This window comes from Sinocyclocheilus grahami, unplaced genomic scaffold (genome assembly GCF_001515645.1).
Source record: "Sinocyclocheilus grahami isolate Dianchi unplaced genomic scaffold, SAMN03320097.WGS_v1.1 scaffold138.1, whole genome shotgun sequence".
NCBI lineage: Eukaryota > Metazoa > Chordata > Actinopteri > Cypriniformes > Cyprinidae > Sinocyclocheilus > Sinocyclocheilus grahami.
The window spans coordinates 1,649,491-1,662,431 of record NW_015505317.1 but is presented as its reverse complement, the minus strand read 5'-3'; the positions used below and the strand labels follow the sequence as shown (position 1 = coordinate 1,662,431).

Below are 12,941 nucleotides of genomic sequence, written 5' to 3'. Positions count from 1 at the left end.
GTGGGATCTATAGAGGTGTGCTGCACTTTCCAAAGGTAAACAAGAGAAAAGTTGAATAATGGAGCTGACAGACATGGAATGTATTATCTCACATCACTTACCTCAGTCTCTGGGGGGGGGCTTATTTTTTTCCTAGGCACTGCAGAGGTGAGGCAGACCTTCAAGGAAATCCAGCACAGGGAGGAAGCCGCAACCAGCTGCAACGGCGGTAGAGGCACTCCTCACTCCCCTACACACACTCAGCCTCGGAGGTTGCGATATGGTTGTTACTGAGGTTTGTGGAAGGGGACGGCAGAAGGCTCTCATAACAAGCGCTATACTGTGAGCCTGAACACACCCCCTCCTGCAGAGCTCATCCAATGGAAGTCAGAGGGTCAGACACACAAACACACACAGCAGCAGCCAACACCTCCCATCTAGCTTCTGCATCACATTCAAATGCTTTAGGATTAAAGTAGTACAGCTGACTGATAAAAGATTAAACTGGTGTTTAACCACTTTGCCTATATGTATGCTACTTGAGCTCTGCCTCAAGTACTGACATAATCTGTGTGTGTGTGTGTGTGTGTGTGATCCAGCTGGAGTGTATTGTGTATCACTGACACTGAGGTAGGCTTAGAGTGGTAAAGTGATTTAAAAAACAGCACACAGCTCAGCTGGGGCTAAAAAGAGTGCAGGACATGCCTCTCATTCTTTGAGTGCGCTGGTCTATTTCTCTGCATTTCCAGGCTAAAAAGCTCCTTCCCAGGGCTGTTTTTCCTCTGACAGTGACTGCGTTCTGCACTGATTCACGGTTAACACTGTAGGGGAATGAAAAGAGCTGCATTTCTTCAGGTTTCTACATTCACAGATACAAGTACACAGTAATACAAGAGTTTATATTTGGCTTATAGGGGGAGAACAGGCTAGTTGTCACAATCCAATGAATACTTATTGCATTTTATTAATGCATAATACATATGCACTATATTAATGCATAAATATTGTTGAGGTAGTTTCTGTTTGTAAATTGAAATGGAAAAACAATGATTCAAAAAAAAGAAAAGATGTAAGGTAACACAAAAAAAGTCAAGCCATTGTTTTATATTTTACATTAAAAGAAAAACAATAAAAATAATATTAACAATAAAATAATTATAATTATAAATTAATGACATTTTATGCCATTTAATAAATTGCACAGACATACAAGATATTAAACATATATGACTACTTGCCTCAACCTCAGATATTCTTGTCAGTTCAACCACAATTTGCCTGAATGCATTCTAGTGTGGTTACTGATATACAACCTTTTTGACAACAACCCTGAGTCTCTTTTACATAAAGGTGCATATACTCTCTCTCTCACTCACACACACACACACACACACACACACACACACACACAGAGAGAAATAATGTTCTAAGTAAGTAGATCCAAATGATCAGCAGATGTGATCTGAGTTGTTTGAGATCATCCTCCTCAAGCACATCTGCAGATTAGATGCCTCGGTACAATATGTACATGGCAGGTGAAATGACATTCCACTGCAGTGACAGCTGTGTCTAGTTGTGTAATCTGCTACACTCCATACAGCACTATTCTACACATGATTTTCTTTTATCATTGTTATGCATACAGTAGTTTGATGTCTTATATTAAACTTTAATGATTAATTTGTTACACTTTCGATTGTAATTCATATAAATTTTAAAATACAATCTTAATATTGGGAAAAAAGTTGAGTGGAAAAAAAATGTGAGTATTATTTGTAAATATGTATCACGTAGAACTAGGCCTATTTCGAATATGAGAAAAAGAAATAAAGTAGATATAGATCAGGGGTGTCCAAACTCGGTCTTGGAGGGCCGGTGTCCTGCAGAGTTTAGCTCCAACTTGCCTCAGTACACCTGCCTGGGAGTTTCTAGTATGCCTAGTAAGACCTTGATTAGCCGGTTCAGGTGTGTTTTAAGTGAGGTTTGGAGCTGAACCCTGCAGGACAGGGGCCCTCCAGGAGCAGGACCAGACACCCCTGATGTGGATGGTTGCTGACTGAATGTCCCAGTTAGCTCATGCACTGTTCTTGATGTCCATCTGCTGGTGAACGATAAGAAATACTTTTTGTACATTTACTAAAAAAAAATTAAAATAAAAAACCTATATGAAACAATTTTCATAATATTTATTTATTATTTATTTTCAGATTATTTTAGAAAAAAAGCAAACGGGAATTCAATGTTTTATTATTGTTATTATTATTGTTTTTTAATGTTTTAGCTATGAGTTATGTTGTAGTTTCTGGCATGGACGTTTTTAAATTTGACATCACTAATAACAGTGTATACCGACTGCGTCCTTCGAATATAAAACAGCATATATATATATATATATATATATATATATATATATATATATATATATATATATATACACACACAAAACATTACAGTAGTTTGGATCCTATTAAATTTTTAATAGGTTTAAAAGTTTTACCCTTCTTACAAATTTCAGGTCTTATATTACTGTCCTGGTTTTAAAGAGGCCATCAAATCTTTGTGTCAGTTGGCTAAGCTGAACGACAAACAGCAAGAAGATGGTGCCAAAAATGAGGTTGGTAAATTGAATCTTTTAAGAGGTGTTTTCCTTTGTGTCGCTTATGCATGTAAATATATATCAGTACTAATTTATTTGAGCTTTTGCCTTCAGGTAGAAGATTTAGAATACCGGTGTTTTTTAAATAGGGGGAAAAAATCTTTTATATCACAGGCAGTGAAGTTCTTAAAGGGGTGGTTCACTTTTTTTTTTTCTAGGCTTGATTGTGTTTATTGGGTGCAGTCTAACATGTGTTAATGCTTCGTTTTTTTTAAAACGCATTATTTTTTCACATAATTTACCTTTATTCCACACCACTCTGTCCGTTCTCCTCTAAACACGCTGATCATTTCCTCCTTATATGAAGCCCCTCCCTCAGAAATACACGATGGGCTCTGATTTGTTAGCTAGCCCAGTGTGTTGTGATTGGCTCAATCGTCTCTAGTGCGCTTCTAAACGTCCCGCCCCTCACCTCAGCGGCATGTGCTCTGGTTGTATTGTAAACAACAGCGTCATTAATATCGCTTATCAGTTTGAGCCCGATTGAGAAGCAGAGGATATTACTGAAGAGGATCGTGCAGAAACTGTGCAAGCACGGCTTTTAATGGTAGGCCTATGTTTTTTGTTTGTTGTTGTCTCATACTTTTAGAGACTTTGTTTTTTGAAAATGCTACAGCTTATGTTAGCTTTTAATATACAGTTTTATCCTGATTAAAGCTTTAATACGGTATGACAACTGCACGTGCTTCTATGTTTAACGCTTCTCATAGCTATGTGAAAATAAGTGTATAATTTGAACAGTTCATTGCTGAGCTGAATGAGAGAGAGAGATGCAGAGCAGGGGAACGCGAGGAACAGTATTGAGAACCACTGCATTAGAACATTGATTTTGAAACTTGTGAATCCATTAGAATCGTTAGAAGACAGAATCGCGATTCATATATATATATATATATATATATATATATATTAACGTGCACCCCTAGTTTTTCTCTTCCTCTTCTCAGAAGCAGCGCAGCATGGCCTCGCCCCATTTGTTGCCTTTTCCCGAGGGCGGGGTTTATCTGGGTTTGTGACGTCACAAACCCGGGAAGTAACTTGTTGTAGTCCCTACCAGCCGTTTTTGTAGGCATTAAACTGCCAGAATTTCAAAAGACAATATCTCCGTTTGCATTGAACTTTCATCTTCGTAACTTTGCAGATGTTGTTTATGCTCAAACAGCAACATTACACACTAGCTAATGTTAAAAAAGTGAAATCGCAATGAACCACCCCTTTAAATGAAAGATAGGAAAGAAGATTTTTTTTTCTTCTTCCCCTTCTCTATGTGAGCAGGTCGCATTCAGTATTAGCATTTCTTGATCAATTGTTGTGAAATTGTATTGTTCTACTGTAAATATTTATGTTGTATTGTCTTTTGTAAGAGCCGCATATTGAAACAAGTCACTGAAACAAAATTTCCCCAAGGGGATGAATAAAGTTACTAACTAATAGTTTCCATTTAGCGGGGAAAAAAATGCTAATTGAGTAAATGTACAGAATAATTTGGCATGTTAAAATTGTTTCCTTTATTGTAATTGATTGCATTAAACATTGCATGTTTTTATGTTATCAGGGGGACACTGGTGGAAACACCCTACCTGTTCCCATGGAGCTGCTGAGTAGTTTCCACAGCCTCATCTCTTCTGTGGAACAGCTGCAATCCAGTTTCCTGCTTAACACGGAAAAATACAGTGACGGAGAGCTTGCCACACCACCTCGCAAGGTGCTTAACACACTCAGGTAATACTGTGGGCCAGAGCATCATTCAGGAACATTGAAAATACATTTAAACCTCTCAGGGAGTTTTTAGGGAGTCTTTTTTTTTTTTTATGAGTTTCCAAACAAACCTGTTTGATCTCTCCATTGCAGGCAGCTTAATCCAATGTATGAGGGTTACTTGCAGCATGATGCACAGGAGGTGCTGCAGTGCATCCTTGCTAACATCCAGGAGGCCTTTGACAATATCAAAAAAGACCAAACAGACAACCAGAAAGACAGCACAATAAGTAATGGAATGGGGGAGTCCACCCACGAGGATGATGGGAGCTCCGATGGCCAGTTGAGCGGAAAGAGAAAGAGTGACACGGAAGCAGGCAATGCTAAGAAAAAGCCAAAATCTCAAAGCAAATCAAAGAAAAATGAGGAAAATGTGCCTATGACCCGCTCTAAACGAAAGTCCTCCAGTGATATAACCACAGAGAGTTCTGACCAGAGGAATGGAACAGAGGAGCAAGAAAACGAGCAAGAGAAGGACAGAGGGAGCACCACAGAGGAGGAGAAGAATGACAGTACCCCAAAAGAGGTGGGCAAGAGGACAAGGAGAGGGAAGCTGGGCTGGCTGAAGCCATCTGGGAAGCAGCCTAGCATCTTCTCGAAGTTCCGCAGCATGGGGCGAATTACTTCACATGTGGGAGGGAGAGGAGAGACCAAGGAGAAATCAGATTGTAGTGTCCAAGAGAAGCAGGAGAAGGATACCTCCGAGAATGAGAGCAGAACTCAAGAAGTTAAACCGAGTCTGGGAAAGAATAAAGGTAAATATCTTGCACAAAATTGTGATCAAATCCTCTCCTCTAGTGAGTTTTTTTTATTTTTTTAAGTAATGCATATAGTATACAATTAAATGATAGCAAATAAATATTTAACATTTAAATATTTATTTTACTAATTATTCGACAATATAAAATGTGTTCTATTAACTGGCCAAATGTATATTTTGGAACTGAGATTGTAAATTATGGTAATATATATGGTAAAAAGGTGTAAACTGAGAAATTACAAACGTTACAAAATGAAACATCTAGCTTTTTAAATTGTATTTATTTTTGTAATTTGAATGGAGCCCTGCACATGACATGTGGACAAAAAATATATTTATTGTGGCTACGAATGAAGAATTTCTCCCCTAATTTTAGTTAAATTATGGCCACGAACTGAGAATTTGTTCCCACAACCTAATGAATTCCCTCGCTGTAGTAAATCGCGGCCACATTGTACCAATTTGTTCTCTTGTTTTGATTTAATAAAAAACTGGAAAAAATGTGTACAACGTAGCCACAATTTACTGAAACGAGGGAACAAATTCTTAATTTGGGACCACATTAATATATATATATATATATATATAATATATATATATAATTTCCTCCATGTCATGTGTGAAATTTGTGATCAATAACTTGTATAACTAAAGAATTTGTCAATGTTGTGTAATTAGAGCAATCAGGCCTGGATGTGCTGAAGTGGATGTTCCAGGGTCAGCTGGTGCTGCGGACACGCTGCCTGGAATGTGAGTGTTTCACAGAGCGGAGAGAGGACTTTCAAGACATCAGCGTACCTGTGCAAGAGGACGAGAACAGCTCCTCCGACTCCAGTTCTGAGAGTGAGTACATTAGCCGCGTTTCCACTGTTGGTCCAAAAGCGGGCGTGCTAGTGCGTGCCAGGGCCAGTCGCATTTCCACTGTCACTTCTGGGGCTTGATCGTGACTCGTCGGTGCTTCCTCGGGGCCAACAGCCCGGGTTTTTTGGCCCGATAAAAACCTTGGGCCAAAGCGGGCCAGCTGGGGCTAGAGGAGTGGTTATGAACGAAGGCGGAGTTTCTCTGCGTCTGGAGAGCGTCAGCGCCGCGGATCATTTCCGAAAGTTAACAGCTAACACCAGCATTAAAGACTTAAAATAATTTGTTCAAAACTCACTTTCAGACAGCAGCTAGTGTTTGAAATAACTTAATCCGATGTGGATTATGATTACCATACAAGGCATAAATATTAATAAGTGATGCAAAAAACTGCACATTAGCTAGAGCTGCACGATTCTGGATCAACTGAGAATCACAATTTTTTTTTCTCTCAAATAGAGATCATGATTCTGAACTAAACAAAATAATGTATGGCAAAATATTATTGCTGCAGTCTATTTAAAAGTGTTTAATTAATTTGAATGAATTATTAAACATTTTAATATACACTACCAGTCAAAAGATTTTAAACAGTAAGATGTTTTTTAAAGAATTCTCTTCTGCTCACCAAGCCTGCATTTATTACTAGCAGTAATACTGTGAAATATGTTTACTATTTAAAATAACTGCTTTCTATTTGAATATATTTTTATATATTATATTTTAATTATATAAATTAATACTTTTATTTAGCAAAGATCCTTTACATTTATTAAAAGTGATGATAAAGACATTTATAATGTTACAAAATATTTATATTTCAGATAAATGTTGCATTGAAATCACAAGAATAAATTACATTTTAAAACATATTCAAATAGAAAGTTATTTTAAATAGTAAAAATATTTAGCTGTACTTTGGATTAAATAAATGCAGGCTTGGTGAGCAGAAGAGACTTCGTTAAAAAAAAAACATAAAAAATCTTATGGTTCAAAAACTGGTAGTGTATATGTATTTACAATATAATATATTTAATATACCAATTTAATATTAAAAGTATGAAAAAGTTGTTTGAATCAATGATTCTACGACTCACTCATAAACCTACTGGATGAATCAGCGTTTTTGAACGATTCTCTTGAATAAATGATTCATTCAATTATACATTTTTTAAGTCACTTTTCGCCACCTAGTGGCGAAACAATGCAATCGACACAAACGTTATGTGGCAGTTACTTCCAAATGCGGATTTGCTCTATTTTGGTCGTGCTACCATAGACAATGTTTCTATCTGAATTATAAACTTTCATGCCAGTATTTCTGTGATAATATGAATGACTGTACGACAGAAATAATACTGTGTAGTTGAAAAGACTGTTTGTGAAGCTGTTTCTTAACCAAACATGGTAACTGCTCTCTGTGTGTCAGCGCAGTGCGAACGCAGATTTGAATGATCCGGTAAGATTTTGTCAAAGGTTTAATAGACACGGGAGAATCGTTGTCATTTAGAAATGAGATCGTGTGGTTGTCTGAATCGAGATCGCAATCTTTTAACGATTAATCGTGCCGCTCTAACGTTAGCCATTAACGTTACCATAGTAAACATGGTAAATACGGCCGCTTGAAGAAATCAGACGTAAGCTTCTTATTCTCTATCACAATCGTGTAGGGGTGCTCCGATCATGATTTTTGAGGCCGATCACAGAAAGCAGTATCTGCCGATACCGATCTTTTTAAAGCCTTCTTTTTATAATTTATAACTATTTATAGTGATACTTCAATCAGGATTTTTAGACATTTATTCAGGGCCTGAATTTCATATCGATATTCTTTGTGTATGTTATAGTACAGTACCAGTCAAAAGTTTGGACACTTTCCCATTCGTGTGTCCAAACATTTGACTGGTACTATATATAGAATACAGTATATATATAAACAGAATATACAGTGGTGTGAAAAAGTGTTGGCCCCCTTCCTGATTTCTTATTTTTTTGCATGTTTGTCACACTTTAATGTTTCAGATCATCAAACAAATTTAAATATTAGTAAAAGATAACATAAGTGAACACAACATGCTGTTTTTAAATTAAGGTTTTTATTATTAAGGGAAAACAAAATCCAAAACTACATTCTTGATTGCGAACAGGTGTGGCAGTAATCAGGCCTGGGTGTGGCTAGAGAAATTGAACTCAGGTGTGATAAACCACAGTTTTAACAGGGGGGGCAAACACTTCTTCATACGGGGCCATGTAGTTTTGGATTTTGTTTTCCCTTAATAATAAAAACCTTCATTTAAAAACAGCATGTTGTGTTTACTTGTGTTATCTTTGACTAATATTTAAATTTGTTTGATGATCTGAAACATCAAAGTGTGACAAACATCCAAAGAAATAAGAAATCAGGAAGGGGGCCAACACTTTTTCACACCACTGTATATACATAAACACATTTTTTGCAATGATCACTCAAATGTGGTGATCAAACACTTATAATGACGTGACAGAGATACGTAATGGAGGCAGGGTATTTAACAATTTAACAATAAATTTTATTATCCAAAATGTGTCTGACATCAGTGCACTGAACAGTAAAGTTGAAGTTTATTCAGCTTTAATTCAATTAAATTCCATTCAACTTTATTCCGTTGAAGTTTATTTCACTTCGGAACATTCATTCACAGATTTGTGCTACGGTCTTCACACACAGACAAAACTTACTAGAGAAGTGTGACATAATATATCTGTAAATAAATACAATATAAATTCACGTCTCGCACACTTTAATGCACTTTGAATGTAACGTGTACATTCCCTTGGAACTGGAATCATGGCGGAATTTCATGTGAAGTCCACTTCGCAGGCCACTTACGGTCAAATAAGATCACGCTTGAATGCTGCTGCCTGAACAAGAGACCTCTTTACTAAAGTGAAAGTGTTGATTGGTGTCACTATTTCGCGAACGCGCCATCGGATCTCCACCAAATTTGGGGGATCCCTTCAGCTCGATGAGCCCTCACGAATGCCACCCTCCGCGTGTCGGTAGCCCCCCGGGATCGCTTGATCAGTCTGCGCCGAATTTAGCCACCCGTAACTACCGAACCCCGGGGGCTATCGACGCGGGGGTGGTCTCATTCGAAAGTGGGCCTCTAGACGTACACTCGATTTGCGTTCGAGAGGGTTCCTCGAGCTGAAGGGATCCCCCGAATTTGGTGCGGATTCGCAGCGCCGTTACGGAGATATGGCCGTTCAAAGTTTCAATGGTTTTCCATAGACTAAGCTTTAAAGCGTATCATCCAGGTCGCCAGTAGCAAACAACGGAGCGCGCTCTGCTGGACAAACTAAGTAATTACACCATTTCAAGCATTTTCTCTGCGTTATGTGTTCTGTAAAAAAAATTTTTAAATCTGCGGCATATTCGCCGATATGATATATCGGCAACAGGCTCATATCGGCTGATAATATTGGCAAAACGATATATTGGTCGGGCTCTAATTATAATCATTCCATTATTTTGATTTCAAATCCAAACATTGTCACTGAAAATGCTTTTTCAGCATTGCAATTCTTTTTTTACACAGTACAGTAATGCAATCTTTCACATACATGTTTAAACGCAATAAATATAAGCAACACATCATTCAATGCTTTTTACTTTTGCATTTAATTCTAGATTTATATTTTAAGTTGCTCAAGCAAGTGACAAAACATTTAAACTACTTTTCTTATGTTATCACAAACTTACCGTTGACCGAAATAGTCAGCTCTATTTCATTTTTGCATTGAAATCTTTATTACAAGCAATCCTGCGGTTCATAAAGAACTTTTTCCTACCTCCACCAGTGCATCTATTATTGCCTTGTTTATCTAAAAGTGCTTTTTTCCTTTAAAACTAGCCAACAAGCCATATGTGTTGACTGTGAAAGACAGTATACTTTAATTGAATGCATTTATGGTGCAATTGCTACATTTTCGTTTTCATATGCACTGCAAACAATGTGCTGTCACTTTAATTCAGCGCGTGTATCACAGCAAACAGACTCGGTGAGGAAACGATCTCTGCACTGCTGCAGACGCACCGCTCCTGAACGCACTGCCGTGTGCAGTGTGAATGCTTTAATCCGTTAACATGAGCGCGGAAAAAATACGCACCACATACCACGCACTGCAAACAGAGTAATGTGAACCTGGCATTATGTGTGTGCGCTGCAAGTGTGAATGAGCGCATGGTCTACAGGACAGACATGATGTGTGGTGATTTGAAGCCATTTGCGTATTTTGAGAGAGAAAGAGAGAGTGTGCGCGGTGAATCACTCACACTGTTTGTGAAATTACATCTCACATGAGGTTTTCAAATTACTTTGTAAGTTATTCACCCGCGCTGGACAGAGACTGAGACGGTGCCGCTGCATGTCGTGCCAAACCTCTCACAGCAGCGTCATCAGCTTGAGACCGCCGATCAATCATCCCAATGTGATTATCGGCCTATAGTGATCGGTAGCCGTATTTTATCTGTCATAAGTCTCGTCTCGAGAGTTTAGCTCCGCGGATGTCATAAAAATATAATAATGGTTTTTGTTCGGGAACTTTTATAAAAATATAGAAATTATAATTCTTTCTAAATGTGATGTGTATATACCGTGACTACAAATAAACAGACTCGACTGAATAAGTAGATAGGCTATATTCATACCGCTTTATTTCTGTGTGACTAATTTTCAATCCTGATCAATTAATTCATTGTGATCAATGTATCACTTATTATAAGACATCGATGCTTTTGGATTTAAATCTTTTAACAAAGTATGCAAACAAATGGCCGCTTTTATCATATTCGTTTTGTGATCGCGCTAGTTCCAGTGACTTATTTCTTATTAGTTTTCTGATAAGTTCTCTTTGTTGGTGAAATGATGGGGTTGCGTGACATTGTTCCTGAGAGGCATGTAAAGGGCGGGTTTTAATGGTCTGGCTCGTTTAAAGCACTGGCTCGCACTGGCCCAACAGTGGAAAAGCGGCTATTGACAGTGTTTGAATCCATCTGTGTTTGTCTATCAGTCAACACTCTCGGATGCTGGTTAGATAATTTTATTACGGTATTCTCCTTTTTCAGTTTCTCCAGATCCCAAGCCTGAGCTGAAAACTCTAAAGTGGGCCATATCTCAATTTGCATCTGTGGAGCGGATTGTGGGTCAAGATAAATATTTCTGTGAGACCTGTCATCACTACACAGAAGCTGAGAGAAGTCTTTTGTTTGACAAAACACCAGAAGTCATCACAATCCACCTGAAATGCTTTGCTGCCAATGGCTCTGAGTATGTATCTTCTTCTGATTTTAATGCTTCGTTCCGATCTTTCAACTATGGAAGCCCTGTAGGACACAGTAAATTGCCCCCCTGAGTCTGTTTCCATTGTTTATTACAGCAGAAGAAAAAAAATAAAGAAAACATTAAAACACAGAGAAATCAGGGTGAAAATGTTTAGGATTTAGCATTTCTAAATCAAGAAAAACTCAAATCAGTGTGCCCCCCAATGGCCAAAGCTGGCAACTTCAAACCAATTTTTATTGCCCACCTTTTTTTTGTTACAACAGAAAAAGTCAGAAATAGCGCAACTTGAGGCAAAATATTTTATTTGGTTTTGTTAAAGTTACCAATGTGCATTAAGAAGCTGGTAAAATCATCTTCACTCTTTAGGATGGACCCTTATGCTGGCCTTTCCAAGGTGAATACTCCTCTGCAGACCCCTCTCAAACTTGCTCTGCATGAGTGGTGCACTCAGCCTGATTCTCCAGACCAGAGCCATCACTATGAGCTCTTTGCCGTGGTCATGCACAGCGGAGTAACCATCAGCAGTGGTCACTACACCACTTACATCCGCATGATGGATCTCCATCGCACCACTCTCAGGCTTCAGTCTCAGGATGAAGAGCAAGACCGAGACCGAGAAGAAGACATGAAACCTAAGAAAGAAGAGGTACCTCAAACAGAGTACGATGATGGTGAGGTGTCTTTCAGCTTGTCTGGCAGGGGGCGAAATGTGGCCAGAGCCAGTGCAACAAGCATGTCCAGTAAATCGGGAAGCAAAAGGTGCTCTGAGGGTGTTGGGCTTTTAGGAGGACAGAGGAGCGTCACCAGTTATGAGCTCAGCAACAGCAGTCAATCCAATCCAGAGAAGGCTTCCAGCTTAGCCAGTCGTGCCGCTGGTTCTCTGCTTCAGAACGCAGTGAAGAAACCGACCGAGGAAGAGGGAGTTGATGCTGTGGGCGATGGGACCCAGGTGAATTTTGACCTCGCTCTGCGAAACCTTTTGGACTTTGAGGGAAAGTGGATGCTGTTTGATGACTCTGAAGTGAGACTCGTTGAAGAAGAGGACTTCCTCAGAGCCTGTTCCCCCGAGACATGCTCCACCTCTACACCATACCTGCTCTTCTACAAGAGAGTCTCTCAGTAAAAACAGCTGATTGGATATGGAAACTCCACTCAATTACTAAGTTTTACTGGTAAGACATGGACTATGAAAGTATGTTTGCAGGTAACTGAAAAAGCAAGTCGAGACGCGTTAATAGTCGATATGCACGTTTGTGTAACGTGTCAGTCAGTGAAAAGCCGATGTGAATCTTTCAAGGCAATGACATTTGTTGCCATTTTTTGTGTCTATTACTGTTTTTGTACTTTACTCTCTCTTCTTGTTCAGTAAGTTCATGTCATCTGCTTTTCAGTGACCCTCATGCAAATGCACCTTGGCACTTATCGTAGTGCATATTACAGTTTTCTTATACTTTCAAGCATTCCATAGAAGCTCTATGAAATAGCACAATGATTTCTTGTGCACTGAAATTTTATATATTTTTTTAATTGTTTGGGTTTTGTCTCATATGATTTCACATTTTTGATGTCCCTGTTTTGGAAGGTATTAATAGCTTATAAAACCAAA

The 12,941-nt window shown here is 38.5% G+C and overlaps 1 protein-coding gene across 1 annotated transcript; it reads left to right on the top strand.

Annotated features, from left to right (window-relative positions):
- The first annotated feature begins 259 nt into the window (after nt 1-259).
- On the top strand, nt 260-12,859 carry LOC107591200 (ubiquitin carboxyl-terminal hydrolase 1-like). The gene is made up of 7 exons (XM_016280281.1): nt 260-274; nt 2,495-2,593; nt 4,191-4,357; nt 4,487-5,148; nt 5,832-5,996; nt 11,119-11,320; nt 11,702-12,859. Exons 1-7 carry the CDS (start codon nt 260-262, stop codon nt 12,456-12,458), a joined length of 2,067 nt encoding a protein of 688 aa, XP_016135767.1. The 3' UTR covers nt 12,459-12,859.
- Nucleotides 12,860-12,941: the final 82 nt, after the last annotated feature.

Excerpts from the sequence above, each read along its gene's own strand:
- LOC107591200 (XM_016280281.1), top strand. Across the intron at positions 4,358-4,486 it reads AAGGTGCTTAACACACTCAG|GCAGCTTAATCCAATGTATG; the intron begins GTAATACTGTGG and ends TCTCCATTGCAG. Across the intron at positions 5,149-5,831 it reads GAGTCTGGGAAAGAATAAAG|AGCAATCAGGCCTGGATGTG; the intron begins GTAAATATCTTG and ends TTGTGTAATTAG.